The following is a 26,891-nucleotide window of genomic DNA, read 5'->3' as shown; positions in this document are numbered from 1 at the left end:
CGGCTAAACACGGTCACGCGAGATTGAAGTTTCAATGGCTTTTGCGCGTTCGGCACGTTTCCCTGCTTCGTTTCTGTTTGATTCCGATACCGGCAACCGTCTTAGTAACGCGATGATCGTCCATTTCCGCGACGCCCCCGAATTAAGAACGCTGCGGGTTGATTCTGCCGACCGCTAGCAAAAAAACATGCGTTTCCTATCGGATTCCTGAGAGATGTAGGGTGAGATAGACAGCAGTTAGGGGGCGGCAAATCGAGATCGGCAAAGCCCCATAACAAGCCGAGGTCGTGAGGTATTGGTGTGAGTAATGCTTGGGTCGATTGCGTTAAAAACGAAAATCGCGTAAAACTGTTCTTTTAAAGAGACTCTTGACAAGAATTCAACATACAATTGAATGATTTACTGATATTGAAATATACCCGAATAGTTTCGGCTGACACACGTCAGGGGTAATCGTCAATAACTAGTAGAGAATTGAAAAGAACATTGCATATCAATAATTGCCTCTTTGCCTGGAATATTCGAATTTTCATGCTGGTGACGTGATTTTTCGTGACACGATTGTTGATATACAATGTTCTTTCCAATTCTTTACTAGTTGCTGACGATTACCCATGACGAGTGTCAGCCGAAAATATTCGGGATTAACTCAATATCAATATACAATTCGACACTATTATTTTGTTGCGACTTGGAATTATCGATGGTTTGGTATGTAATACTTAACGCTGAGCTGAATTTAACTTTAAACTTGCAGTTTTTGAAGAGCAGCCATGAAATATGCTTTCGATCAATGCGAATGTATCGTAACGGTACTAGATAATTCGGCCCGAACTGGTTTATTTACTCGTGCTCTGTCAAGTGTGAGCATCGAAATTTGCGGGCAGCCAAATTCTCGCATGATCGGGTTTCTCACGATGGCGGGTCTTGATAGGATCGGAAAAACGGCGCGTCTCGAGGCCAAAGGCCGCCCGTGGTTTAAAAGCAGGGTGAATCTCAACTGACTGCTACCTCGCCCTTATAATAACTTAATGTATAGTGGATATACTTTTCCAAATTCGGATAAAACTTGTATGTATTCGCGAGAAAGTATTTTGTACCTCGTGTGATGTGCACGGGGCGGTGCTTAACGGCGCTGATAAATCATCTGTTCGAGTTTCTCAATTTCGGGCGCAAAACCAAGCCGCCATTCCATCAATCTATATTTACCATAAACTGACAAGTCTGATAAATTTAACGGCCATAAAGTGTGATAGATAGCGCGAGGATTTTCAGGGCAATTTATTTCCGACTTTGAGTTTCTGAACTTGCGGCTTTTTCGGCCGGCTTTTACGAAGTGTAGGAAAAGTGAACGTTTCGAACGATCGCTCTGAAAGCACGTGACTGGGGATGAGTAACCCCGGGAATTGGCACCTGACTCTTGCGCGTGTTTGTTTTGTAACTGTGATGTCACGGTAGCTTCTCGGTAATTGGGTATTCATCTAACCCCCGATCGCGGTTGTGTATTTACGACGGTGATGTAACCGTCGATGTTTGATATTTCTATCAGTGCCTGTCAGTTTTGACAATAGTTTGACAACTATAAAGAAATTCTGCTCTTCAAAACTAGATTAGAATTTAAATTGCTAATTAGAAGGAAATCCGACAATACTCAAATCAGAGCTCATTAACATTAGCACGAGCATGACAAATGTATGTACGCCAAGCGTGGCTCGTTACGCACTATACAGTAGGGCTGTTCAAAAATGACTTTTTTCCCCAAATTGTATTGGCTACTGGATAAAATTATTAGGCTACGTAATTTAAGGTTAGGTTGTCTATAGAGACGATATTCACCAAATATTGTTCAATTCCAACCATTAGACACGGAGTTATTGCCGTCGAAAAATTTGGATTTGAATAAAATAGTGTTTACGGTGGACACGAACACTTACAATAAATAATTAAAGAATTGGTCACCGTAAGTACTATTTTATTGATAATCCAAATTTTTCGACGGCAATAACTCTGCTTCCACCGGTTGGAATTGAACCAAATTTGGTGAACATCGTTTCTATAGACAACCTAACACTTCCATGGGGTGAACAGAAAATTTTGAAATTTTTGTTCATTTATTTTTATATAATAAATATAAACTTTCTTCTCCTGTAGCAATGCGGCTAGTGGCTGGAATTGAACCAAATTTGGTGTGTAGGCTTAAATTAGGTAACCGGACAATTTTACCAAGTAGCCAGTACAATTTGAGAAAAAATGTCATTTTTGAACACCCCTACTATACAGTTCTTCTGAAGCATTTTCAGGAAGGCCAGAAATTATAATAGAATTTACTATTAAAGCGTGGAAACAGTTCACAAATTAGATTACAACTATATCGCTTTCGTTGTGCTCAAATTATTCTAACTACGCGGCTAGAATGATCTATTTGCCCAAGTGTGGCTGGTAATCTTGAATAAAGATTTGCGCGTGTTCAGTTTCAAAGTCCGATTTAACCGGACCCAGTTATGTTTCATCCGGATTTAAAACATCCGGTGAGTACACCGGATATTTATATTTAAAACATCATCGAATCGACTGCGTCGATCGCTTTGCACCCGATTGATTCATTGCTGTCTATACGCGCATATTTGACTTTTGACACAGTAGTAATGCGACACGTCTCCGGGGACATGTCCTACGTAATCGAACGCAATCTTTTCCAGATGCAAGTACGGCTGGCAGGGCGATTTTTGCGACAAGTGCGTGCCGTATCCTGGGTGCGATCACGGCTCTTGCACGGAACCATTCCAGTGCCACTGCGACACAAACTGGGGCGGGCTGCTATGCCATAAGAGTAAGTGCGATTTGCTGACATAACTAACGCCGGGAATGATCGAAGCCCTGGGCGATTCGATTCAGAATTGAATATTTGGCTTCGTGTCGAGTAATGAAGAATTTTTGCCACCGCAAAGAATATAATGTCATATCTACATCACATAAAGATAATTTGATATTTATTCGACTATGCCTATTTCATTGCCCTTCGTGAAAATGCTGCACAAAAGCCATTTCCACTAACGCACGTTGCTCTGTACTGCGTGATTCGTATGCCGTGAAAAGACCAATCTGGTTTTAATGCTTCCACGGTGGGCGCACGGCGCACACTATCGAAATGATTTCTCTTAATGAAAAGAGGCCTATTATTTTAATTCTCGAAAAACATTACCCCTCGGTACTAGACTCCGTTCGTTGCTCAATTCATATTCGAGTACTTCATTCGTTATGCTCAGCCCTTATCATAACTACGCTATAAATTTTGCCTACATTAGCCTGTTACTCAAGCGTTAATAATTTTAAACTACTTCTACTTCATAGCTCCCAGTTTTTTCTGGCAAAACTTTTCACATGTATTTTAAAAAGTCACTATTTCTACTTGTATGTGAGTGCCAACTGTGATAGCACGATAGCATGAAAGAATCTTTTTGTGGCAGACTTGAACTACTGCGGCATGCACCGGCCCTGCCTGAACGGGGGTACCTGCACCAATCCTGAACCGGACAAGTTTCAGTGCGAATGTCCGGACGGCTACACGGGGAGGAACTGCGAGATAGGTAAGTCTGCGAATTCGGTCATTGTTCATTTACTACGCTTCAGAGAGAGTTTAAAATTTATTCAACATCGCAAAAATAAATTTCCTACATGTAATTCGAACTGCAAATGAGACAGTAAGGGAGGTGTAGACTTTGACAAAGATTTCCAGTTTTCCCAAATTATTTTAGAATTAGAATTATAGCTGCATATTTTTTTCTAAATTATACTAGAATTGGTATTATAGCTACGCATTTTTTCCGAATTAGACTACCATTAGGCTTGTAGATACAGTTTTTTTCACATAAGATTAGAATTAAAATTACTGAATTCGCGAACGCTTGCAAATTGACTCAAATTCGGTTCGTATCGAATCAGAGTTCATCCCCGTAAGCATGACAATGGCAAATGTCTGTATAGCAAGCTTGGCTCGTTTCGCGCTATACAGTTCACCTGTAGCATTTTCAGGAAAAACCAAAAATTAGATTAAAATTAGAATGATAATTTCAAAAATTACAGTATAATTTGATTACCGGCATATCGCTCTAGTTACTATAATTAGACAACTAGAATTAACACTAGTTGTCCAAGTCATTGCAGTTGTAGCTAAAAAAAAATGGGACGTGCGGCTGAATGACTCTACCACAAGATTGATGCGTTTGGTTATTTACCGCGCGTGACTCCGATTATATGTTTAAACGAATTACATTTTTGAGAGGAATCCGTTTCCTGTGACTTTTGCAAAATCCGCTAAAATTTGCCACCGAGTAAAAATTTCAACTCGAATTTAATCGGATTATTGAATAACTTGAAAGTTTTCGAAAATTTCGTTTATTTTCGCTCACATCGAACCCAATACAAGGCTGTCTTTGATCCGTGGCAATCGCGTCCGAACCGTTACAGGTTCGCGTTATGACGTGACGGTGATTATTAAGTCCCGGGGGGCGCCGTCCCAAGACAGTGGCTTAATAGCGTGTCGCATCTCGGATCATCGTACGAGCGCTAAGATAATCCCCGCGAATGTTTTACCTCAAAACTGACATCTCAACAATGCTAAGAGAAATCGCGATTTTTTCACACGTTTTGTGTTTCGTGTTTACTCTAACGCGACAGCAGACGTTTTATAAGATATCAGTCGTCGAGCGTGTCAGCGTAACACATTCAAGTCGAAATACAGTCAGTTTCTACTGAGTAAATATTAGTCAATTGGTTAAAATATTAATATTGATATAAACCCGAATATTTTCGGCTGACACTCGCCAAGGGACTACAGTCCCAAGTCAGCAACTACTAGAGAATTGGAAAGAATATTGTATACCAACAATCGTATCAATATGTACAATATCAACATGTTGTTCAATGTATGAATGACTTACTGACATTATTCGAATTTCAGCTGAGTACGCGTGCGTGTCGAATCCTTGCGGCAACGGGGGCAGGTGTAGAGAAGAACCGGGCCGGTTTCATTGCGACTGCCCGCCCGGTTGGACCGGGGAGACCTGTTTGCTGAGTGAGTATATTTCTACGGCTCGCGAAATAGCGCACATTCCGGCGTTATATTCGCAGAGAAAAGCGCGTAATTCGTGCCTCAAGCCTGTAATTAGTCAGGATAAACAGGCAATTGTGGTGATTAGAGCGCTTTTACATCGGTTGCCCTGCGAGGGGCACTGTCGGGCAATGTAATTAGGAATGTGTTATGGGGCGATTAGCGTGTGAAAGAGAAATTTTCATTTTGTGTAAATGTCATATTACGATTATGTAAATGTCATATTACGGCGTTATTAGCCCGATGTTAGAGCCAAAGCAGCATCGCACAACTCGTTATTATCGTTGTCACTTCGGATGCTGATCATCATCGGCGTGATTGTGACCTTTTTGAGACCTTGTCATAAAATACTTGTGTTTTCCTGCAACACGAATCGGGATTAGAGTCCGAGATACCGGATTTTCGAGCCGATACCGATAAAAACCGATTACTATCGTCCTCATCCATATATATTCAGTCGATGTTAAAAAGATATAGCATCTAGCTTAATGCGAGGTTCAACAGTCGCGCAGTAATCGCTTGTGACGTGAACATGGTCGCGAACGTTACGTGTCAGACGCTTCGTATTCAAGTGCGGTCTTTGTTCCCACGATGAAGTGGCACTTTCGCACTTACCCGATGACATTCTGACCTCAGCGACCGCCAATACGCGCTCGAAAACACATGTTTTTTCGGGATATGGATCCGTTTTGTTCGGTTAAATGAAACCCGGATGCTATTTTCGTCTTTAGTGCTAAAATCCGAATCCAAAAAATCCCGCCCAAGGCTGAGCAATGAGCATATAGATTCTACGCTCCGTTCCACTAAGAGTTCATTTATTAACGAGAATTTATCGCCACGTGATCAACCCCCACTGCATTCTCAGAAATATCAAGTTATCTTTATGTGTCGTCGAACTGAGATTATATTCTTTATGGCCCGTAAATGGTCCATATTTATACTTTCCACATCATTCATACTCGGCTTAACGCCGAATACTGGATTCCGAACAGAATCACTGTGTATTCCATTTTGATCGGCCCTTGTCTTTATGCAAGCTATCATTCCCGCGTCAGTACTGCTACCAGCGCCGTTGTTACGTCATTGCTCGTGATATGCATTTTTCACTGCGTACCAGGTCCTTATACGGCAATCGACCGGTCGGTTCGCCTTCCGTTACCGCCGTACCCGCATCGTATCAATTTTACAATTTGCAACATTAAAACGGTCGATCTAGCACTCTCTATTATAAGCTTACCTTGTGCGTTTCCATCAGACTAATGGGATTACTACAGTCTGTTTTCGCGGCCACCCGCGCGCGCGCGCTGAGCGTGTTCGCTTTTTGATCTCGCGCGAAATCAAAGCGTTACAGGCAGACTTCGTACCGTACATGTATTGTACAAACTATACTGGATTTTAAAAATGCGCAACTAGAACTACTCACTTTTCAAAAGCCGCAACTAGAACTAAAACTACATACTTTTCAAAACTTGCAACTAGAACTAGAACTATTCACTTTTCAAAATTCGCAACTAGAACTAGAACTAGGTACTCACATTTGAAAATGCGCAACTAAAACTAGCTAGAACTACTTACTTTTCAAAACTTGCAACTAGAACTAGAACTACTCACATTTGACGCGACTAAAAGAAGCTAGAGCTACTTACTTTTCAAACTAGAACGCAACTAGAACTATTGAATTACTAAATAACAGTAATTAGTTGACCGTCAGCTAACTAGATTGGTAGTTTGTGGCTTACAAATCCGATTAAGGATTTTCTACTGCGGGTTCAGGTCTTCGGCAGCTCGTCATATCCGGTTTCGCAGCGAAACGCGACACCGCCGCGTCCCGATTCGTATTTCCACTCTTTGTTTTGTTATGAGATATTGTGTGTGCCGCTAATGAATTGTTATATCATAAGCCACGATACACGTCGCTTGTGACGATGTAATCGCGGTAACCTATACTCCTGAGAGAGCGCAGCTAAAGTTGTATCTCGCTTCGATTTCTGTCGCTATTTCTACCTCGGAAGGAGGTCAGCCATGTTGGCATTCGGGAAACTCGATACGAGGCGCGATTACGCGAAAACATGGGTTTGTTTGGGATGTCTCGAGCGACTGTTCGACATAGTCGGTTGGTTGCGTTTTTATATGCTCGGAAATCTTTGCTATGATGATAGTTTATTTTGTATGATTATTTTTTACGATTCATAACACCACAACAATTTGGTAACATGAAAAGACGTACTAAGGAGTCTTGCAGTAATATTTCAACCCGTCTTGGTTGACAGATGTGGTCGGAGTTAGTGACGGAGTACTTCTGCTTTTTACGAAGTACTCAAGTAGGTTTGCCTACATATACTGCTCCCTCAAGTATTGCGATGTTAGACTGCTACTTTTCTTCTTAATTAGATTATTTAAGTAGAATTACGGGGTTCGCAAAACTTGGAAATTGAATTCAATTCCGAATCACACAGGAATACAACAAAAATCAAGTTCAGAGAGAATAGCAAATAGCTTGGTTCGTTTCACACAATACAGTTCACCTGTAGCATTTTCAGGAAAATCAGAAATTAGATTCGAATTAAAATTGGAGTATGTAAAGATTTCATAAATTAGATTAGAATTAGATTACCGGCATTTCGCTCTTGGTCTAATTACGTAACTAAAATTTTCTAGTTGTCCGAATTTGGTAGAAATACAGCCAAGGCTGATTTGAGTAACGCTGTCAAAACCACCTGTCTTGTCACGGACGACGCGCGATTCATGTGGTTTTCGGAGGATGCCGGTCGCGCGCTGTCTGACTCGAACCGAATTCCCTCGCGGTTCGAGTCCCCCTCGAGATAAGAGGCGCGTGCGCGGACATGCGTCAAAAATCGGGCCAGACGCGACGCGAATACGAACCCGCGCGACCCCACGTCGTGTTTCTCATTATGACGTCATTGCTGAGCAAATTCTAAATTTCAAGTTTAACTGATTACGTTGTTGGGTCGCCTAAAAAATACCAACCGGTTGAAGCCGTGCAATCTCAAATTGCAATTTCGACTTCGACATAATGGTGCATCGGCTGCAAATTTAAATACACCGCTTACTCAAGTAGTTATGTTTGTATACTAATTCCACTTGTACTTGACAGTTTTCGGTTTTCAGGCAATATTTTGTACTTACCTGTAGATTGTTACTTCTGCTTCTACTTGGCTTTACATTTACGGCTACACTTGTAACTTATACACCACTAGGAAATGGTTTTGTGTAAAAGAAAATGCGGATTACAAGGGGGAGTAATCTAAATGCGTAATCGCTTGAGCAAGTGATACCAATAGGCTATAGCTACTTGAGTACGGTGCTTGGAAAAAGTACTTTAAGATTCATTTGAATAATGTAGTGGGACTTTTCGAGGTATAGAACGGAGATTATTATTGAATAATATATTCATATTGAAATAAACCAGAATACATTTTCAAAATAACGAGGTATATCAAAAGTCGTATTATAAAATATGAATCGTCGGTGTTTAATTCGTATCATCGAGTCGTAAAGATGAGTTATGAGTTTGGATTGTCTACTAGTTGCTGACGAGTGTCAGCAGAAGATATCCGGGAATTTTTCAATATGAATATATTATTCAATTGTATATTGCGCCATGCTACTATGAAAAGGAAATAAACTGATAAGGTGAAATACAGCGACCGACCAATTTCTATTACTCTACAGACATCGACGACTGCGAACACAACCCTTGCGCGAACGGCGGCGTCTGCCACGACTTAATCAACGATTTCCACTGCGAATGCCCGGACAAGTGGGAGGGCCAGACCTGTCTTCTAGGTGAGTGTGTTGGATGCCGACCGGGTTAATATGCTCAAGCGATGTAAGTGCCAGGCAAAGCGGCAACTAACATTCCTTGCTTGTCGCGGATCTGTGGGAAAGTCAGCGCGTTTTATCCTCACTTGTAATACTTAACTCTCGTTGCGCAATTGCGGTCGGGATTAACCCTCTCAGTTCCAGAGAAACTGGAAAATTTTCACCTTTTCCGAATCATGTTAGAATTAGAATGTTATAGCTAGCAGCTACACAGTTTGTTCCTACGACAGAGGCACAGTTGGGAAACTACAAAATTTTTAGCTTACCCAAATTATGTTACCGGTATATTTAGACTTATTTAGCTACACAGTTTTTTCGAATTAGATTAAAATTACAATTATAGCATTCGCAAAAAACAATCCCGAATTACACAGTACAGTAATACAACAAAAAATCAAGCTCAGTATCAAATCAGAGTTCATTGCCACAGGCATTTGAATGGCAAATGTATGTACGCAAAGTTTGGATCCTGTCGCGCTGTACTGTTCTCCTGTAGCATTTTTAGGAAATCCAGAAATTAGACTAGAATTAGATTACCGGCATTTAGCTGTAATTAGTCTCATTAGGCAACTAGAATTATCTATTTCATCATTTATGCTGATAGATGGAGGTCACGTGATCGCGTTGACGCCTACAATGTCGATTCCTTTTCGTCGTTACGCGGAGTAACTCTTCCCTAATATGGAATTTCAAGGCACCCGAATTGATATCGTGCGCGTGGAATCTTCGTAGGGTATTAACTTACAGCATGTGAATGATGTCCGTGTTTTGCGGATGCGATACGGGCGTCTGTTTGGTCTCGCGTGGTCTATTGTCGGCTAAATCGCGGGTCGATATTCGCGGAAATAATGGCCGGTTTGTGATCCCTGCGTTCTTGTTAGCGACGAAAGATACTTTCATATGTCTGTTTCTTCATTGAAATTTATACTACGTGTAAGGGCGGGCGAGATCGAGTGAGTGATTCGATTCTGAATCGAATATTGGGCGTCGAATATTCGAGTGTCACTAATTACGACGTCATAACAGTATGAATGACGTGGAAAGTTTAAATCTGGGCCTTTTATGCGACCACAGAGAATAAAATGTCAGTTTTACATCACATTTAACATAATTTGATATTTTTTCGACCGCACTGATATCATTACTCATTGTGACAATGCTGTGGGTTGATCGCGATTTCATATATGTGTCATTTCCGCTTAGAATTTGTACTACATGTCTCGTATGTTGCTATCCGACCATATATTTTTAAAGTTTTCCACAATGGTAAATACTATCAAAACTATAATTGTCATTCATAATTAGCTGTTATTGGCAAGGAGCGAATAAGTTCAGTTTTCGAAAGAATCATCTCTGATGACTCGATTGAATCATCAGAGTTAATGCTGATTCAGGTTCGAGTACTGCCGACATAATATCTTGCTTTAAATGTCGCGCTGTTGCTTCTAAACAGCTCTTGATTGCGATTATTGCCAGTCCTCGGTACAATACGACTATTGCGAGGCTTCTTGTATTAATGACACGTTCGGTCCGCTTCCGTAGCAGACGTGATTCGGTCCAACCCTGCAATTACGGAAATCAGTAATTATGCGTCGTCGCCGCGATCCGAGTTCTATTCTCAACAGCGGACCGCGTGTAAGCTGTAATTGTCTCTCCGCGCCGTACCAGCGCAACGCGTCGCCACGAAATGGGTGTTCCATTTCGAATGGTTTGTCATCGATTACGATTGCATAGAGAGTAATGGGGCATCCGGGCGCGTCGTTTAGTATTTGTTGCCCACGTTACTTGCCAGTCAGAAATGAACGGCTTTCATGTTTCAACTCCTAGTTCGAATCCAGAAATAATTCCGTCTCATGTCTATATCCGATAATAGTTGATATATCAATCGCATGAAAATTGAGAAGTATCACGAAAATATAGTCCGCAGCTCGTTTAAGACCAATTTTATGTCTGTTATTACAACAAAATTCGTTACATTACGACAGTACAAGTTAGCGGCTGTTGGCAGGACGACAGTAGCTTGCAAAACGCAACTAAATTATGAACTGAATTTCAAATAAGCTATGAATTATTGGAGATAAGAATTTTCACTGGGTTTCCAATGGGAGGGGTTGCCGACCCTCAAAACCAATCCCTGGCTACACCGTAATCAGTGATGACATTAAGCCAGCAATGGCGGCGAGAACATCACACGACAGAACACCGGTATCACGATTCACGCCAAACGACGACACGTGTGTTTAGCTGTTCCTCGACTAATTTTCTTTATGCGCCACTAGAACCAGACTTTTTGAAATAGACAGAGATTTATTTCGTCAACCTATGCGAGAAAACAAACATGCGATATTTTCAGACGCGGACGAATGTAAGGAGAGCCCGTGCATCAACGCGGTGTCGTGCCACAACGTACCCGGCGGCTACCATTGTATCTGCGAGAGTGGATGGGAGGGCGTGGATTGCGGTCAAAGTAAGTTGCCTTGTAATGCAGACTCTCGCAATTGCTTCAATCTCTCTCTGTTTATCGCTACACAGATATCGACGATTGCGAGGGAAAGTGTCTGCACGGCGGGACATGTCAGGTACGTAGTATCAATGTCATGTTTATAATCTAACAATAGTACATACACGCAGAGCATACGCCATCTGTTCGCCTCGAATGTTTTTATTTATTTTTTCATTTCTTTCAATTTATTTTAATTTAATATAGCCATTTTTTTTTTCAATTTGTATGCCAGTGAGGATTGTTGATACACAAGTTGTTTTAAAATCTCTACCAGTCGCTGACGATCACCCCTGACGAGTGTCAGCCGAAAATATTCAGGTTTATTTCTATATCAATACATTTTTGATTGTAAGATTGCGAGAATCGCTTGTAAGTCACTGTTGCGTCACGCGCGCTTGCCAATTGTCGCCTCCTTGCGATGTCACGAGCCGCGCATCTGCGACAAATGATTCATAAGTGGTCGCGGGCTGAAGAGAGCGGGTTCTCCGAGTGCCTGTGACTGGTCAGATAACGGTTTCGAGATGTCGACCCGGCCATTGTGACGTCATTGATGATGAATCGAATCGGAACGGGCGTGACTATTGTGCGATTGGGTTGAGACAAACGTTTGATGTGTTATCTTCCCACTTGTGGGTCGAGTGCGTCGTGGAATCACAGGGGGGTGGCCTTGTTTTGACACGGTCGTACATTGTATCTGAAGAGGGCTCTTGGAGTTTCAAAACTTCGATTGCTAATGAATGATATATTGATATTGAAATAAACCCGAATATTTGCGACTGAGTCAGTGGTAATTAATCGTCTGCGAATTCCAGAGAATTGAAAAGAACATCCCATATCAGAAATCGAATATTAAAGGCATTGAAGTTCAATCTCGGTCCATCGGAGTGACGCAAACTCATTCCAAAACCGCTTCCTACTTTTCAAAATACGAATCGCGATAACAAGTAGTTCTGACTCAAATTTTGTGAATTACGAGTGAGAGCAGTCAACATAATCACTCGAGCAAGTACTACAATTAGTCAAAAAACTAGGAGTGCTTTAATACACAATCGAATAAGATAGAACAATATTTCAGGTACAGAAATACGATTACAATTGAATAATGTATTCGTATTAAAATAAGCCTGAGTATTTACAAAATAAATTTGTATGCAAACATCCGTATCACCGAAAAAATTGGAATAATCGCGGCGAAAAGATGGCTTAAGCTCAATGCGCATAATTATGTACAAATTTCTTGTGAAGTTTGTACTATAGTTGCTGACGATTGCCCCTGGCGAGTGTCAGCCGAAAATGCTCGGGTTTATTCCAATATCAATATGTTATTCAACTGTGTGTTGAAGTTCTGTTCCTCTATATGCCATGTCCTTTTGGGTTGTCTGCCAGTTCCTGACGAATACCCCTGATGAGTGTCAGCCGAAAATGCTCGGGTTTATTTCAATATGAATATGTTACTCGATTGTAAATTGTATACCTGGACATTTCTTGTTTGAATTGTGACAACTCCCGTTGTCAGCTTTGACGAAACGACGCCTAATAAATGTCATAATCGCAAAAGTCACGTTATGTTGGCGGCTAGTGTAAATAGAGTATTGCGTCGCGTTGATTGAAGTGCGGCCCCGATGATTTATTTTGACATCTTGACTGGTTGGCGAACGTGTGTAGATTTTATCGAAGGTGCTATCAACCAGATGCCTAGGAGATAATGAGCGACATTGACTTCGATTGCGTTATTTCCCTCGTGACGTCATTGTGTGATGTTGTTATGGGAGGGCTGGTGGGCAAAATCGAGTGCCTGATTATTGAGTAATTCCGTTGCTTACCGTTATAACAGTATGGAAAATGTGGAAATTTCTACCACATAGAATATAACGCCAGTTCTACATGACATTAAAGATGATTGGATATTTTTTCGAACATACCTATTTCATTGCACTTAGTTACTTTACTTTGATTTACTGTAACGTGCGTAGCTTTGTATTAATGTTTCGTATGTTATGACACGACCAATCCAAGTTTACAACCTTCTACCGTGGAGAATAGTATCGAGACTGTGATTTTCGTTGATAAATTAACTCTTAGTGGCAGAGAGCATATCATTTCAGTACTAGGAATAATTATATCTCAGTACTCTAATCATTGAGCCCGGCCCTGGTGACTTTATATTCGCGGGTAGCGCGTGACGCGAATTCATCACCGCTAATTCCCGTTTTTGGGAAAAGTCTGCGTAAAAGTTGTTTTTGGCGAATGTCGAACGGGGATTGATTCTCGCGCACTTTGATGTGAACGGCACTTTGCTGCTAGCATCTTGCCGGCGTCTTACCAGATGCTCAAGTGCCTACACGGGTGTTTACATACGGCAGGTGGACAGGTTATTTATAAGTGTTACCAACTCGATTCCATCTCTCATTCGATACGAAAGCGACATTCCCAGCCTATCAAAACTTTATCATTAACCCGTAAGCTACTAGCGATGATAATACCCTGACACGTACTAGTGTTCCGAGTGAGAGGGTTAATCGGAATCATGTCCCACGGGGGTGTTACGCCCGATGTTCGGACCGGGCGGCGTCGGTGACAAATTTTGAATGGCACTCGACAGGCTGTTTGTTGTCGTTGCGTTTTACTTCCAAGAGTGACGTCATCTCGAGATCTCTGTCGAGTGCCGGGTCCGGTCGATTTGAAACGGATTTTTTATCTTTTTGATTTTGGTTTTTAAAGGATACTCTTCAGGTACATAACTACAATATATATATTGTGATAATATATTAATATTGAAGCAAATATTTTAATGCTTTTTTGTTTAATTTATTTATGTGCCAACACGGTGTAGTAAAACCTCGCGTCATTTTGTCGTCTCCTGGCGTCTCAAAATAAATGAATCTATATATATTTTGGGCCGTATATGTTTATTACGCGAAGCAATAGCTTCACATTGTTAACTTTCTTTCTAAAAGCTTTTCGACGGACTCTCATCAGCGGTGTAATTATTTATTTTAATTTGTTGAATAATATGTTGATATTGAAATTTTCGGCTGATAATCGTCAGGGGTAATCGTCAGCGACTAGTAGAGAATTCAAAAGAACGTCGTATATCAACAATCGTATCACCAGATTTTTGTTTATTGTTCGTTGTAACATACCGACTGAATTTAGCTATTTTAGACGGAATATGTTTATTTCCCCGAAAGTCGTGTCGGCTCGGTTTACGGAGAATTGTCTTTGTGCGCGAAATCACGGTCGAACCTGCAATTTAACAATCAGAAGCCGCGAATTAAGCTTTGATGCCAGCCCGCCTCTTGTGTTCTCGTTGCGTGGGAACCGAACGTCCCGCTCTCAAAATTCACGGAATCCACATAAAACAGACGTGACGTCACTGAGAGCTTGGCTTCAAAGGGTCGGCTGGAAATGATTGCGTTTAGTTGCAGATGTTTGGGACAAATAAACTAACAATTTGCCGATCTCTGCGTCATGCGCGGGGCCCTAATTTAGAAACGCCTAAAGTCTTGGAAACACTAGGGCTGTGACTACGATCAGAGTTTATTGATTATATAATTTACGTAAATGTCGGATTTTATCAGCATTTTTCGACCGAATTATGTCAAAATAACAGGACTTGGCGGTATTTTGGGTAGAGGCCCATTGATATCGGATTTTTGCCCCGATACCTATAAAACCCATAGCTCTGATCTATTCGGCCCACGTAAGATTTAGCTTAAGGCGCGTTTCCAAAACTTCAGAGCATTTATTTTGCAGATTATTATCTACGAGTCCCTACAACCGTGTTGTCACGTCATCAAATTTCCTGACGTCACTACCCCCTTATTGCAGGACCTCACAAACGGGTTCCGCTGCACTTGCCCGTCCGGTTACACCGGCAAGAGATGCCAGATCGACATCAACGATTGCGCCAGCGACCCATGTTTGCACGGGGGTCAATGCGTAGACTTGCCAGATGGGTTCGAATGCATTTGCCCCAGAGGCTACTCCGGCTCCCGTTGTCAGGTGAGACTAGAATTAGTCAGATAGACAATTCTAGTTGTCTAATTACACTAATTAGAGCGGAATGCCGGTAATTCTAATTCTAATTTAGTTTCTGGTTTTCTTGAAATGCAAACCTAGCCAAACTCGGTGTACAGATATTTCCATACTTGCGCTTATGAGTATCAACTCATATTTGATGTGAACTGAACTTGATTGTTGTAGTATTTCTTCCAAATTCGCAATTTAGCTCAAGTTAATCTAATACTAATCTAATTTAAGAAAGCTGAACGTTTTCAACTTTTTCAACTCTGGGTGAGACTTCTCGTGTTTATAAGCGTTATCAATAATGCATCGGGATTTTCTTCTCGTGAATCATTCACGACGTAACGCCCGTTATCAACGGTATCTTCTCACCTCAGCGCAACGAGGGCTACTGCGAACCGAACCCGTGTCAGAACGGCGGCCAGTGCTTCAACAGGAACCACGATTACTTCTGCAACTGCACGGAAAATTACACGGACAAGAACTGCTCCAAACTCAAAGATCATTGCGAGCACGGCTCCTGTCAAGGTGGGTTTACGCGTTCATCTCATAGTTCATGTGCAGAGAAACTTACTTTTGTTTTATCGTAGTTTTGAAATAGGCTTTCCTTATTTGACTATTTTTTCCTGCATATTTGCTCTTTTACTTATAACAGTTTTTCAGGCAACACTAATTTCTATCTACGTTTTAGACATTGAAAAGTAGAAATTAGGTTTTAGGTAAGTTCCCATCGCATTTTGTCAGTGAAATAGTATCCTGAACTCGCCCTTGATTGAAAGTATTATCGAACGCAGCCACCTCAGATTAACTGCTAAATTCACTTTTAATATTACTTACTTGACTGCTTTTCAGACATCTCACTTTCTACTAATACTTGGAGTAGTTTTGACATTCCTTGTCTACTTGTACAATTAATCAAGTAAAATATTACTACCACCAAATACACTTGAGGGGCAGCGATGACTCCTTTCACCACCTCGAGCAAAACAATTTATTACGATTACAATTACTTGAAAAGGCCGTTATCAATTACGAGCACTAATCACCATCCCCCATCTCTGATGCCGAGAGGATTTGAGTACAGAATCTATATAAACCGAACTCGTACACTTGAAACCGGTTACAAAATGGCCGCAATGCTTTACCGGTGATTCGTTTTCGTGCAGTGATCGACAGCTGCAGCATTCGTCTAACGGGCGACGGGGGCGAGAAAATCTTGCGGTCGGGTATCTGTGGGGCCCACGGTACCTGCGCCAGCAGACCCAACAACCAGTTCGTGTGCGAATGCGACAAAGGATACGAAGGGAAATACTGCCATCTCAGTGAGTTAGCGCAAGCGACATTAGTATTTCAAACGGTGCTGATGCTTTAGTAGTGTCTCTTTGACGTGTAGAACTGCGATATACAATTAAATGATATCTTCGTTTTGAAATAAACCCGTTTATTGTCCTCTGACACTCGTGACTAGTAGATAATGATAATTGCAAGCCGATAGGAATATATTATTCAATTGTATACCGTACTGTTTTAGTGTTCGACCATGGGTTAGTCATTTTACAGCAATGTTCTTTTGAAATCTCCGCTCTGACAATTACCCCTGACGAGTGTCAGCCGAAAATATTCGGGTTTATTTCAATTTGAAATTTATTTTGCAATTGTATATTGAAGTTCTCTACCGCCAAGGTCGATATTCTTCATTACATTTTCCGCGCTGGCGACTTTTATCCCACATTCTAGACTTTTTGTGAGACGCCCCTTACGCGACATCATATTACTCGACCTTTCCAACGTCACATCGGCATTTTTGGGTCATTTGCGTGACTTTATCGCGTTTTCGAGCCGCGATAGCATCCCCGTTTGTAAACAAGCACCTGTTTCGCGGATCGTGTCGGCATTTCTTCAAGTTTAAGCAAAGTTTAAATAACCCGCCTCGCTTTTCATAAATTCCTGTCATTTTTCTCCCGTTCCGCTCTCTCGCGCGCTTTTGATTGGGCGAAAGCGCGGCGATTTGTCGCGTCACACTCGGTGACATTGTTGTGACAAGGCACACGCATCACACTTGCGACTTCAACGAACGATGTCGTGTGAGAGTGAAAATTTTTAGCTATTCCAAATTAGATTAGTTACAGTTTTTTTTCAAATTACATCGGAATTAGAATTTATGAAGTCGGAAAAACGTGGACGCTGAATTTAGAACCCGAATTAAAAAGGAATTCAATAAATTCTAGTTAAATTCATATGATTCTCATAAGCACGAGAATGGCAAATGTCCGTACAGCAAGCTTGGCTCGTTTCGCACTATACATATCTCCTTTATCATTTTCAGGAAAGCCAGTTATTAGATTAGAATGAAAATGTAAGCATCGAAACATAGAAACTACTCACAAGTTTCCAAATGTAGTGCAGAACGCCACGCGACTGTCGTGGACCTTTCGACCAATCAAAACCGAGTGACGTAATAACAATGATACGCTTGATTGCAGACGTAAACGACTGCTTCCCGAACACTTGTTTGAACGGCGGCACTTGCATAGACGATGTGGAAGGGTTCGTTTGCATGTGCAAGGAGGGATGGAACGGGGATCGATGCCAGATGAGTAAGTATAGATTCTAGAAGCATTCGAACCGAACCGAATAGAACCGAATCACCAAACACGTGTTTAGACACGGTGGTGCGTAAGTAGCCAGCGTCGCTACTATGTACAAGCAGATGTAGCATAATGCTGCTTATGCCTACTCAACTATTGATGCAAGTAGTGTTTTACAAGCAATGTCAAAACTTTGTGCTTCAAATGGAAGTAGAAATGAACGGCCCGAGAAGTAGTTTCAGAAAGTAGATTTGGCTGAGTGTTTGCATATATGCGTTTGACAGTTATTCGGTGGCTGCTGCATTCGAAATTGCAAAACGTATCTTCGAAACTAACGCAAAATGATTAATGACTCTAAAAACAGGTGTATTCATCTAAAATACATTTATTACCCGTATTTCGCGCAGGCTTGAAGATTATTTCACTCATAAAAGCGAAGCAAGCTCATGCTGCAATTACTCTCTGCTTCACAAAATAGACTTGTCTGGAAATATGTTCAAGTCAACTCCGTTATTGACCGGACCGCCTCTGTTTAGACATTGACAACTGCGACCCTGACCCTTGTCACGGCCGTGGCAGATGCGTGGACTCTGAAGACGACTTCATTTGCGAGTGCCGGGCCGGCTGGAAAGGGAAGACCTGCAATTCGCGTACGTGTCTCTTTGTGACGTCATTGCGCAGATCTCGTTTCGCATTTATTTCAGTTGTTTCGTGCCGACCGGGCCGCGGCTTTTAAGTTTCCGCGCGTATCTGATATTCGACTCCGGGCAGATGTCGGGAAAGTGGTTTCGAATTCGCGCTGCGAAAACTGACCAAAAATGCGAGATAATATATAAATACGTTGGTTAATGTATCGATATTGCGGTTAACCCGGATATTTTCGAATGGAACTCGTCAAAAGATATGATTTAGCCGAAAATATCTAAGAAGCACCAAAAAAAATCTGAAATAAATACAGTAATTTTGAATAATAACTAAAGAGAGCTTTCGGGATAATCTGCCGTGAGTGGTGACGTAGGCTGCGAAAGCTGGAAAAATCAATATATAAAATAAATAATATAAATGAAAATTTAGGAGAAATCTATTTTGGGGTGATAAGACGTGGGTTGCGACGTCGCCTTCGTAAACTGGCGACAAATTATAGTCAAAACTCGCTTTTGGCCTGAGTTGTAAGAACCTAGATTTATAAAAGCAAGATAGATGGCGGGGCTTAGAAGGCGATTCATATTCTTTAGCTCGATCAGATTAGGCCCGCATCGGTTTTGATTTAAGTCGCGAAATGTCGAATACCTCGCGCCAAATCGTCCGCGGCCAACGACCCCTTTCAAGTCGCTGAGACTTTCGGTATTTGTGACGTCACGCCGCGTCACAAGCGGTGTTCGATTTCGCGAGAATTTGCAGCCAATGTCATCCGAAGCTAATTCCTGACTTGTCGGCTTAAGGCTTTAGAAATGTAGGAATTCTTCACGAATACGCTCCGTTTTCAGGAAGCGGTTAAAATGGCGTTGCGATCACCCTCGCGTGTCTAATCTCGCCCCTGTTTTGATTGCGCCCCCGTTTCCTAGCCGTTAATTGCGCGGTCGCGGTTCATAGGATGTATTTTTGGATTCGTTTCCAAATTCGCTAAATAGCGCGATTTTGATGAAGCCCGATATCGCTTCAAGGCGTCGTTATGACGTCACCTTAGATGTAAGAGTCACAACGACCATATTAATATTGTTATATTCTTTATTCGCAGTAAAACTTTATTATTTATTTAATATGATAATTATATATTTTAATTTTATTATTATTAGTAAAATCGCGATAGTGGTGCTTATTACATCACAGGTTTTTCTGCGCATTCGTCTGTGTCAGTTATTGTAGTGATTTCGAATCCAATAAATATATATAATTATATCGTTTACTCTTAGCGACGTGGACTTGTACATCAATTATACGGAATGATAGGCTAGACTAGATGTTACAGCATTTCAGTCAATAATAATATTTAGACTCCACTAACTTCGTGACTATGGGTTGGAATTCAGCCAAATTTGGTGTGCATTGTTTTTTTAAACAGTTTCATGGGGCCAGTGAATTTTGAAGGAAAAACGTTTCAATTTGTTTAATAAATCTATAATTTTCTGCACCAACGGCTACGCTTCTACAATTTGGAATTGTGCCAAATTTGATCAGCACCGTTTTTTTTTCTTAGTCAACGTAACAATTTTATCAATTAACCAGTAAATTTCGAACAGCCCTGTTCATTATTACATTAATGTACGCACAACGACCTCGTGACCGGCAAAATAACGGAGCAGGCATCGCGAAATGCCCATAGTTCTGGCTTTTCCTACAAACTGTTGTTGTTGCAACCCGCTGATGGATGGCTGAACGTAATTCGACACCGGAGGAATTCGCGGCGGGTCACCAGACTTTCCGCCCCTCGTTTGCAAATCATCGCGCCGCGCGCGCTCGCTCAACGGCCTATGCTACCACAACGAATATAACGCCAGTTCTACGACGCATTAAAGATAATTTGGTATTTTTTCGACCATGATAATTTCATTGCACTTTGTGACGATGCTGTAACAATGCTCCGTGTAAACGCCCGAATCTCTCTAGCGCGATGTCATGACGTCCAAGACAATTAGCTGAGCTTAAATCTGGAAATCTTTCGGAGCGTTGAAAAGCGGGAGCTATTTTCCAGATGGTGGGGTTCTACGCGGTGGCGGGGGTTAATGACCCCTGACGGATATGCGTAGACGGGGGCTATTGTAGAGAGTGAGGACTGTTTTCTAGCAAACATACCAAGAGTTACGTTTTGCGCGATAGTCGCCAACTTAGCGACTTGTGACGTCACATAGCTTAACGTCATTTCCTTCCGATTTATGACACGAAAATGCTAGTGTGCTAAATATCTGTAGCGCGCGTGAAATGCGTCTCGCGAGAAGTCGCCCTCATGACAAGTTTCGCGAATACACGTTCCGGTGTCGAATTACTGTGAGGAAACCAAACTCGCTGATTTCTTGTCGTGGGGTCGCTGGGTCCCAACGGGGTCGTGTTTTGTTTGTCTTGGATTAAAACTCGTGCGGCTCGATAAATCCGATAATTGCCCGTCCCGCCGTTCGGTGATATCGTAATCGTAACCCTCTTATTATCCCCGAGCAGGGGTGAAACAGTCGTACATTAGAGATTAAATTCACTCGAAAAGATTCGGGTTTATTTCGATATGAACACATTCATTTGTATACTGAGGCTATTTAGATTCATACACAAGTACAATACACGCTAAAACTACTTTGTGAATGAAGAAACTGAATGCAAATTAGGATTTATCTTGATATAAATGTATTTATTATATGATTCTACGATTGTTGATATATTATGTTCTTTCCAATTCTCTACTATTTGCTGACGATTACCCCTGCCGAAAATATTCGTGTTTATTTCAATATGAATGAATATATTATATAATTTTATGCAGGCGTGGACCAGTGTGACGAGAGCACGTGCATCAACGGTGGCATCTGCGCGTCCAGCACTTCGACCTTCGTATGTAGCTGTCCGCCGGAATGGCGAGGAAGCTCTTGCCATATCCGTGAGTGCTGTCTTGCGTCCGTGACGGTTCGTGAGGGTGACGATTTCTCTTTTGCTACAGCCGTTGAAAGCCTGTGCAGCTCGCAGCCGTGTCAGAACGGGGGCACTTGCGTTGTCGACGGCGACTCCGTGTCGTGCTTCTGCAAGGACGGGTTTCTGGGACAGTTTTGTGAAGAAGGTGAATTTATATGATGAAATATATATATACCGGTATCGCTAGTTGTCTGATTATATGTATGCTCATAATTCTAATTGTGATCAAACTTGGAAAGCTGGAAATTTTGGTTTTTGACGCTGATAAACCGTGTCACGACGCGATTATCCGGCGATAAAACGCGACTCGTAATCGATTTCGCGGGGAATCGCATCGCGCCCGAGAACCGGCGAAGCGCGAAACGACTGTTAAACGCTCAATTATCGAATCATCTCATTGTGTCGTATGAATGCCGCGCTCGATACGTACGCGACTCAAATCGTTCAGGATCAAAGAGCCGTGAAGACAGTCCCGGCCCGCTAAGAATTGCTGCACAATTTTATACCTATTTCGAATCCCAGATTCTCATTGGAATAGCATTGTATGCGTCCTCTGAAGTATTATCTCTCTCTCTCTCTCTCTCTTTCTCTCTCTCTCTCTCTCTCACACACACTCTCGTTTCAATACTTTTCCAAGCAGTGATCGTATGCTGACCACACAGTAGACGGTTTTCCGCGGACACACTCATTGTAAAATTTGTAATCTGTGCAATTGTTACAATCAAAACTCAAATCGTCAGGCCAAGTCCTTATTGTGACCGCCGCCGTTTCTGAATAGCGCGTGATCGCCAACTAGCAGCCTCGTAACAGTGTTATTTTCTTTCCAGACCTGAACGACTGCAATCCTTACCCATGGTGAGTGTGAAAAATTATTATTATCTCAGTCTGGGCTTAATATCATTTGCTTTTATGTTCAGTTATAACGACGGCCGATGCATCGACGGAGATAATCATTACGAATGCGTTTGCAAGCCTGGATTTGCAGGACCGGACTGTCGCTTGAGTAAGTACAGTTGATCCTTACCCGCCATAATCATACTCGATACTGAGCGCCCAATTCCGATTCAGACGTGGACGAATGCGCCTCGTCTCCTTGCGCGCACGGTAGCACATGTAACGACGGTATCGACTCCTACACGTGCACTTGCCCGCCCGGGCGATACGGGAAGCGTTGCGATCAAGGTAGCTATCAGAAGTTTTTTTCGCGGGGGAACCGTAATAACCCATGTTGACATCACAGTGGAGGGAGCCGAAGAGAGCTGTGTTCGAAACGGGGTGCTTTACCCACACGATTCGAGATGGGATGAGGAGTGCAACAAGTGTTTCTGCGATAAAGGTTACGCGAACTGCACCCAGGTATGTATTAGAAATTTAGACTCACGTACAAGCTTTGCAAAAAATAAAATACAGAAACTATGGTTGTACTCCGGTACCCAATATCAGCCCCATATCTTCCTCTTGAAAATTTTCAATGTTAGTGAATAGGCCAAATACCCATTATTACCACCTGAGTTAAGATTTGTCCTAAACGGCGCCCTTCTTCCACAGATCTGGTGCGGACAGCCCGTGTGCCACAAGAGCACCGCGCCGAAAACCGCCAAATGCCGGGAAGGCGAAATCTGCGAGCTTCTAGACCAGAAACATTGTTTCACGTCGCAATGCCGCGGAAGGGGCCTCTGTCAGACTGTAAACGAGCTGTACCCCGGCGTGTGGCCGCCTTTGGACGTAGCCCCGGGATGTTTCCCCAATCAAAAGCAGCCGCCGCCTACGAACTGCGCCAGGGTGACACTCATCTTTCAAAGAGCAGATATGGACCAGGTACGTGGTTGGTTTGGATTTCGTGGATTTTTTAAAAAGAGATGAAATATACAGTAAAAATTTGAAGTTTACAGATAAAATATGTGGTAAAATAACTTCCTCAAAACTTGGAGAAGAAATATACATTAAAAACTCGAATATGAGAGATGAAATATGCAGACAAAATATCTTCCGATATAGGTGGTCCTTACGTCGACAGAAAATCACTCGATTTTTGATAGGGGATTCAAGAACTTTGAAATGGAACAGAGAACAAATAATGAATTTGTTTTCAGGGCGTGTACGTGCAAGATATCTGCACCGCGTTGCGCCGTGTGCCCAATCTGGTCCAGTTTTCGTTCCAACACCAACTGGTGCTGCGATGCGCCGTGGACAAAGAAAACAGAGACGGCGTACAAGTCACCATTGTGAGTATGAGCGCAGATAACTAACATGTACGGATACCGTCAGACTGGTGCAAACTACTGGATTTTTCAAAATGCGCGACTAAAACTAGGACTACTCACAAAGCAAGTGGTTAATTCACCGTCAACTCTAACTGGAATGGTAGCTTGCACAAGTGCGACAAGCATGCGACTTTATAAGCCCAAAACTAGAACCCTAACTTAAACGCTGCAAAGGTCCGGCAGTTGTGTAGCCCAAGTGTTGTCGTATGCTGATATCAGAGTTGACAATTTTCAGCTCTTCCAAATTACATCAGAATTAGAATCACTGAATTCGCAAAAACTTGAAAATGGAATGAAATTCCGAACTAAAAACAAATCATATTCAGTTTATATCAAATCAGGGTATGCAGTCTCGTAATCACGAGAATGGTAAATGTCTGTACAACGAGCTTGGCTTGTTTCGCACGATACAGTTCTTCTGTCGCATTTTCAGGAGAACCGGAAATTAGATTAGAGCTGAAATGGGAGCAGAAAAACATTTCACAAATTGGATTAAATTATATTACGGACTAGTAATTGTTCTAGTGTTCTAATCCGCATGTTTTCACAGTCTCTCAACTCCACGAAAGGAGATCTCGCGTCCCGCGCGGCCAACGCTCTCTCGAGCGCTCTCACCCGAGACAAATTCTCCACCGTCCTGAAATCAGTCACTGAAGTCAAAGTCGAGACCACGATCGTGATCGACCAACCCGCGGCAGAGTCGCAGTTCCGCGTTATGATGATGCTGGTGATATGCGTGGCGGGCGCTGTCGTTTTTCTACTAGCTGTCGTGATTTTGTGCGTGTGTTTGGCGCGGAAAAGGAAATCGCATCCCACGAACCGCACGGAAGAGACAGAACCGCGTAATAACGCAGACGCAAAAGCAGTACTGGTGCGTTCCGTGGACGAATCCGAGGCTCTAAAAGAGCAGACACGCGCTCGGGACCGCGGCAGATCCGAAGTGCTCGAAGTTCGAATCCCGAACGAATACGAATACGAACCGGAGACTCCAGAAATCGCGAAACCGGTCAGAAAACCCGCGAATCGTAAGACGCGCCAGCACGAAATCAACACAGCCTCTAATGGACATGCGTCGCATTCAATGGGGGCTAGAGGCGGGGGTTGCCCGCGCGATCATCGCAGACGATATCCTGTATCATCAGATGATCTTACAGAAGACGAGCAATCTATGGATGAAGATTTTTCTTCCGATTCAGAAGTGGCTACTCTGCTACATCGCCCTCCAGAAGAAATATCCCAAAGAAGGGACCCATCGCCCCCTAGGTTACCCCCTTATGAAAGCGTGCTGGGTAGCCGCAGATCATCAGCGTCCGGTAGGGCGACTTCACCTCCCCCTTCTTACACAAAGCATTGTCGACCTAACCCAAGGACTCAACAAAGGAGTTGTACTTGCTCCCCCGATAGCACATCAGTAACGTCACAGTCGATACCGATGACATCAGTCTCGGGTAACTATTATAATTACAACTCGAACCATCGATATTCTACCACATCCTCGCACCGGGGTTGGTCCGAAATCCGGAATCAGACCCCGGAGAGCCGGCACAGCGCGCGGGCGCACGAGGTCACGGTCTGACGCGCGCGTGCCCCATGCAGACATCTTGCCGGCCTCACACGGCACTTCATTAGATAAAGTTCGAGAGTTGTGTTGCGAGAGTTTGCTTTTATATCTTTTTTCCCTATCACGCGATCATGTTTCATTTTCTGTTTTCTTTCCTAGCGAGTTCGGATAGCTAACCTACGGACAGATGCGCGGTCGAGAAACTAGATACAGATACAAATCGGTAATGTTTACAATAAGGTAAACATCGATTGGTCTTGTCGCAACATACGAAACATATAGTACAAAGCTACGCACGTTAGCGGAAATGACATATCTGTGAGATCAAAACACACAGCATTGTCACAGAAATGGAATAGGTATGCAAAGCCTGTCCAGATCATAATTCATATTTTCGGAATCAATGAGATAGCGGCTTCTGTTTATGACCAGTTTTAATGGATTTTGCGTTCGGTTCGCAAACTATAACGTTGCCCTATCTGGAGAGCTTCTTGAAGGTACAGAACTATAGTATACAATTGAATTATGCATCCATATTCGTTTATGAAGCTACCAGAATTCGCTAGCGTATACCCTGGTTTGCCCGTCGACGTAGACTATTTTTCGCGTCTGTCCGTGGGTTAGTTGTCTGCACGGCGACCGACGGCTTATTATCCAGTCAAACAACTCTGTGTCGGGCGCGGCGTCGGACTTGGCGCGCGCGCGCGACTTTTGGGGCGTTTTTTATCCGTTGAAATGCACTTCCCCGAACTTTTTGCTACTTTTACACCTTCCGAGTAATCCGGCTCCCGCGGGGACCCGCCGCGAAGTAGGAAAATCGCTTCAACAACGTCTGAATTCTGACTTTAATCCGAAAATTCGCGTGTCGCCAACTCATTCCCTGTACGAAGAGATTTTTTTATTCATAGTATGCGGAATGTTCAAAAAACTCCTGTTTTTCTTTCGTTTTACCGATTTCTGTGATTTCGTCAATCATTTGGGAGGCTACCGACCAAACATAATTTCGTTTCTACAATATTACTTTTTTTTTGTATTTAATTCCTTATCGCTTTTCATTTAAATTATTTCGCGAAAAACCCGTTTCTGATCAATGTCAATGATCATGTTCTCTATTTTGGGCTTTTATGAAATTGTGGAAAACGACGAAAACGCTATTTCCCGTATTTTTCTTTTATTTAAACTTCCTGTACATATCCTTCGTTTTTAATAGTAATGACGACGATTGTGATGTCACGCGTGGTTGAAAATTTTGGGGTGGGTCCGTCAGGAATGAGATCAGGGTCAGATCAGTGCGTTGGCAGAGGTTTTCAGTATTGAAGTACTTCTATTTCAAGTAGATTTAGACAGGTGTCGAACTCGAAGCAACTTGGAGAAGTCTTTG

At 42.4% G+C, this 26,891-nt stretch overlaps 1 protein-coding gene across 1 annotated transcript in view; it reads left to right on the top strand.

The window, feature by feature from the left end:
* LOC145444565 (protein jagged-1b-like) overlaps positions 1-26,738 on the top strand; it is a 48,909-nt gene extending 22,171 nt beyond the window's left edge. Inside the window, exons 7-26 of the mRNA XM_080322563.1 lie at positions 2,700-2,830; positions 3,468-3,587; positions 4,961-5,074; positions 8,804-8,917; positions 11,307-11,420; positions 11,486-11,532; positions 15,288-15,461; positions 15,860-16,010; positions 16,649-16,804; positions 17,966-18,079; positions 18,607-18,720; positions 21,540-21,653; positions 21,714-21,830; positions 22,513-22,540; positions 22,603-22,688; positions 22,754-22,867; positions 22,926-23,041; positions 23,234-23,503; positions 23,779-23,910; positions 24,500-26,738. Of these exons, the coding sequence (XP_080178689.1) occupies positions 2,700-2,830; positions 3,468-3,587; positions 4,961-5,074; positions 8,804-8,917; positions 11,307-11,420; positions 11,486-11,532; positions 15,288-15,461; positions 15,860-16,010; positions 16,649-16,804; positions 17,966-18,079; positions 18,607-18,720; positions 21,540-21,653; positions 21,714-21,830; positions 22,513-22,540; positions 22,603-22,688; positions 22,754-22,867; positions 22,926-23,041; positions 23,234-23,503; positions 23,779-23,910; positions 24,500-25,525 (3,352 nt within the window). The 3' untranslated portion in view covers positions 25,526-26,738. The remainder of the gene's footprint in view (positions 1-2,699; positions 2,831-3,467; positions 3,588-4,960; positions 5,075-8,803; positions 8,918-11,306; positions 11,421-11,485; positions 11,533-15,287; positions 15,462-15,859; positions 16,011-16,648; positions 16,805-17,965; positions 18,080-18,606; positions 18,721-21,539; positions 21,654-21,713; positions 21,831-22,512; positions 22,541-22,602; positions 22,689-22,753; positions 22,868-22,925; positions 23,042-23,233; positions 23,504-23,778; positions 23,911-24,499) is intronic.
* Positions 26,739-26,891: the final 153 nt, after the last annotated feature.

Source organism: Botryllus schlosseri, chromosome 8 (genome assembly GCF_051294905.1).
Source record: "Botryllus schlosseri isolate E-star chromosome 8, Bs_hap1, whole genome shotgun sequence".
NCBI lineage: Eukaryota > Metazoa > Chordata > Ascidiacea > Stolidobranchia > Styelidae > Botryllus > Botryllus schlosseri.
Note: the sequence above shows the minus strand (reverse complement) of the source record. Positions and strands in the feature narration are given on the sequence as shown.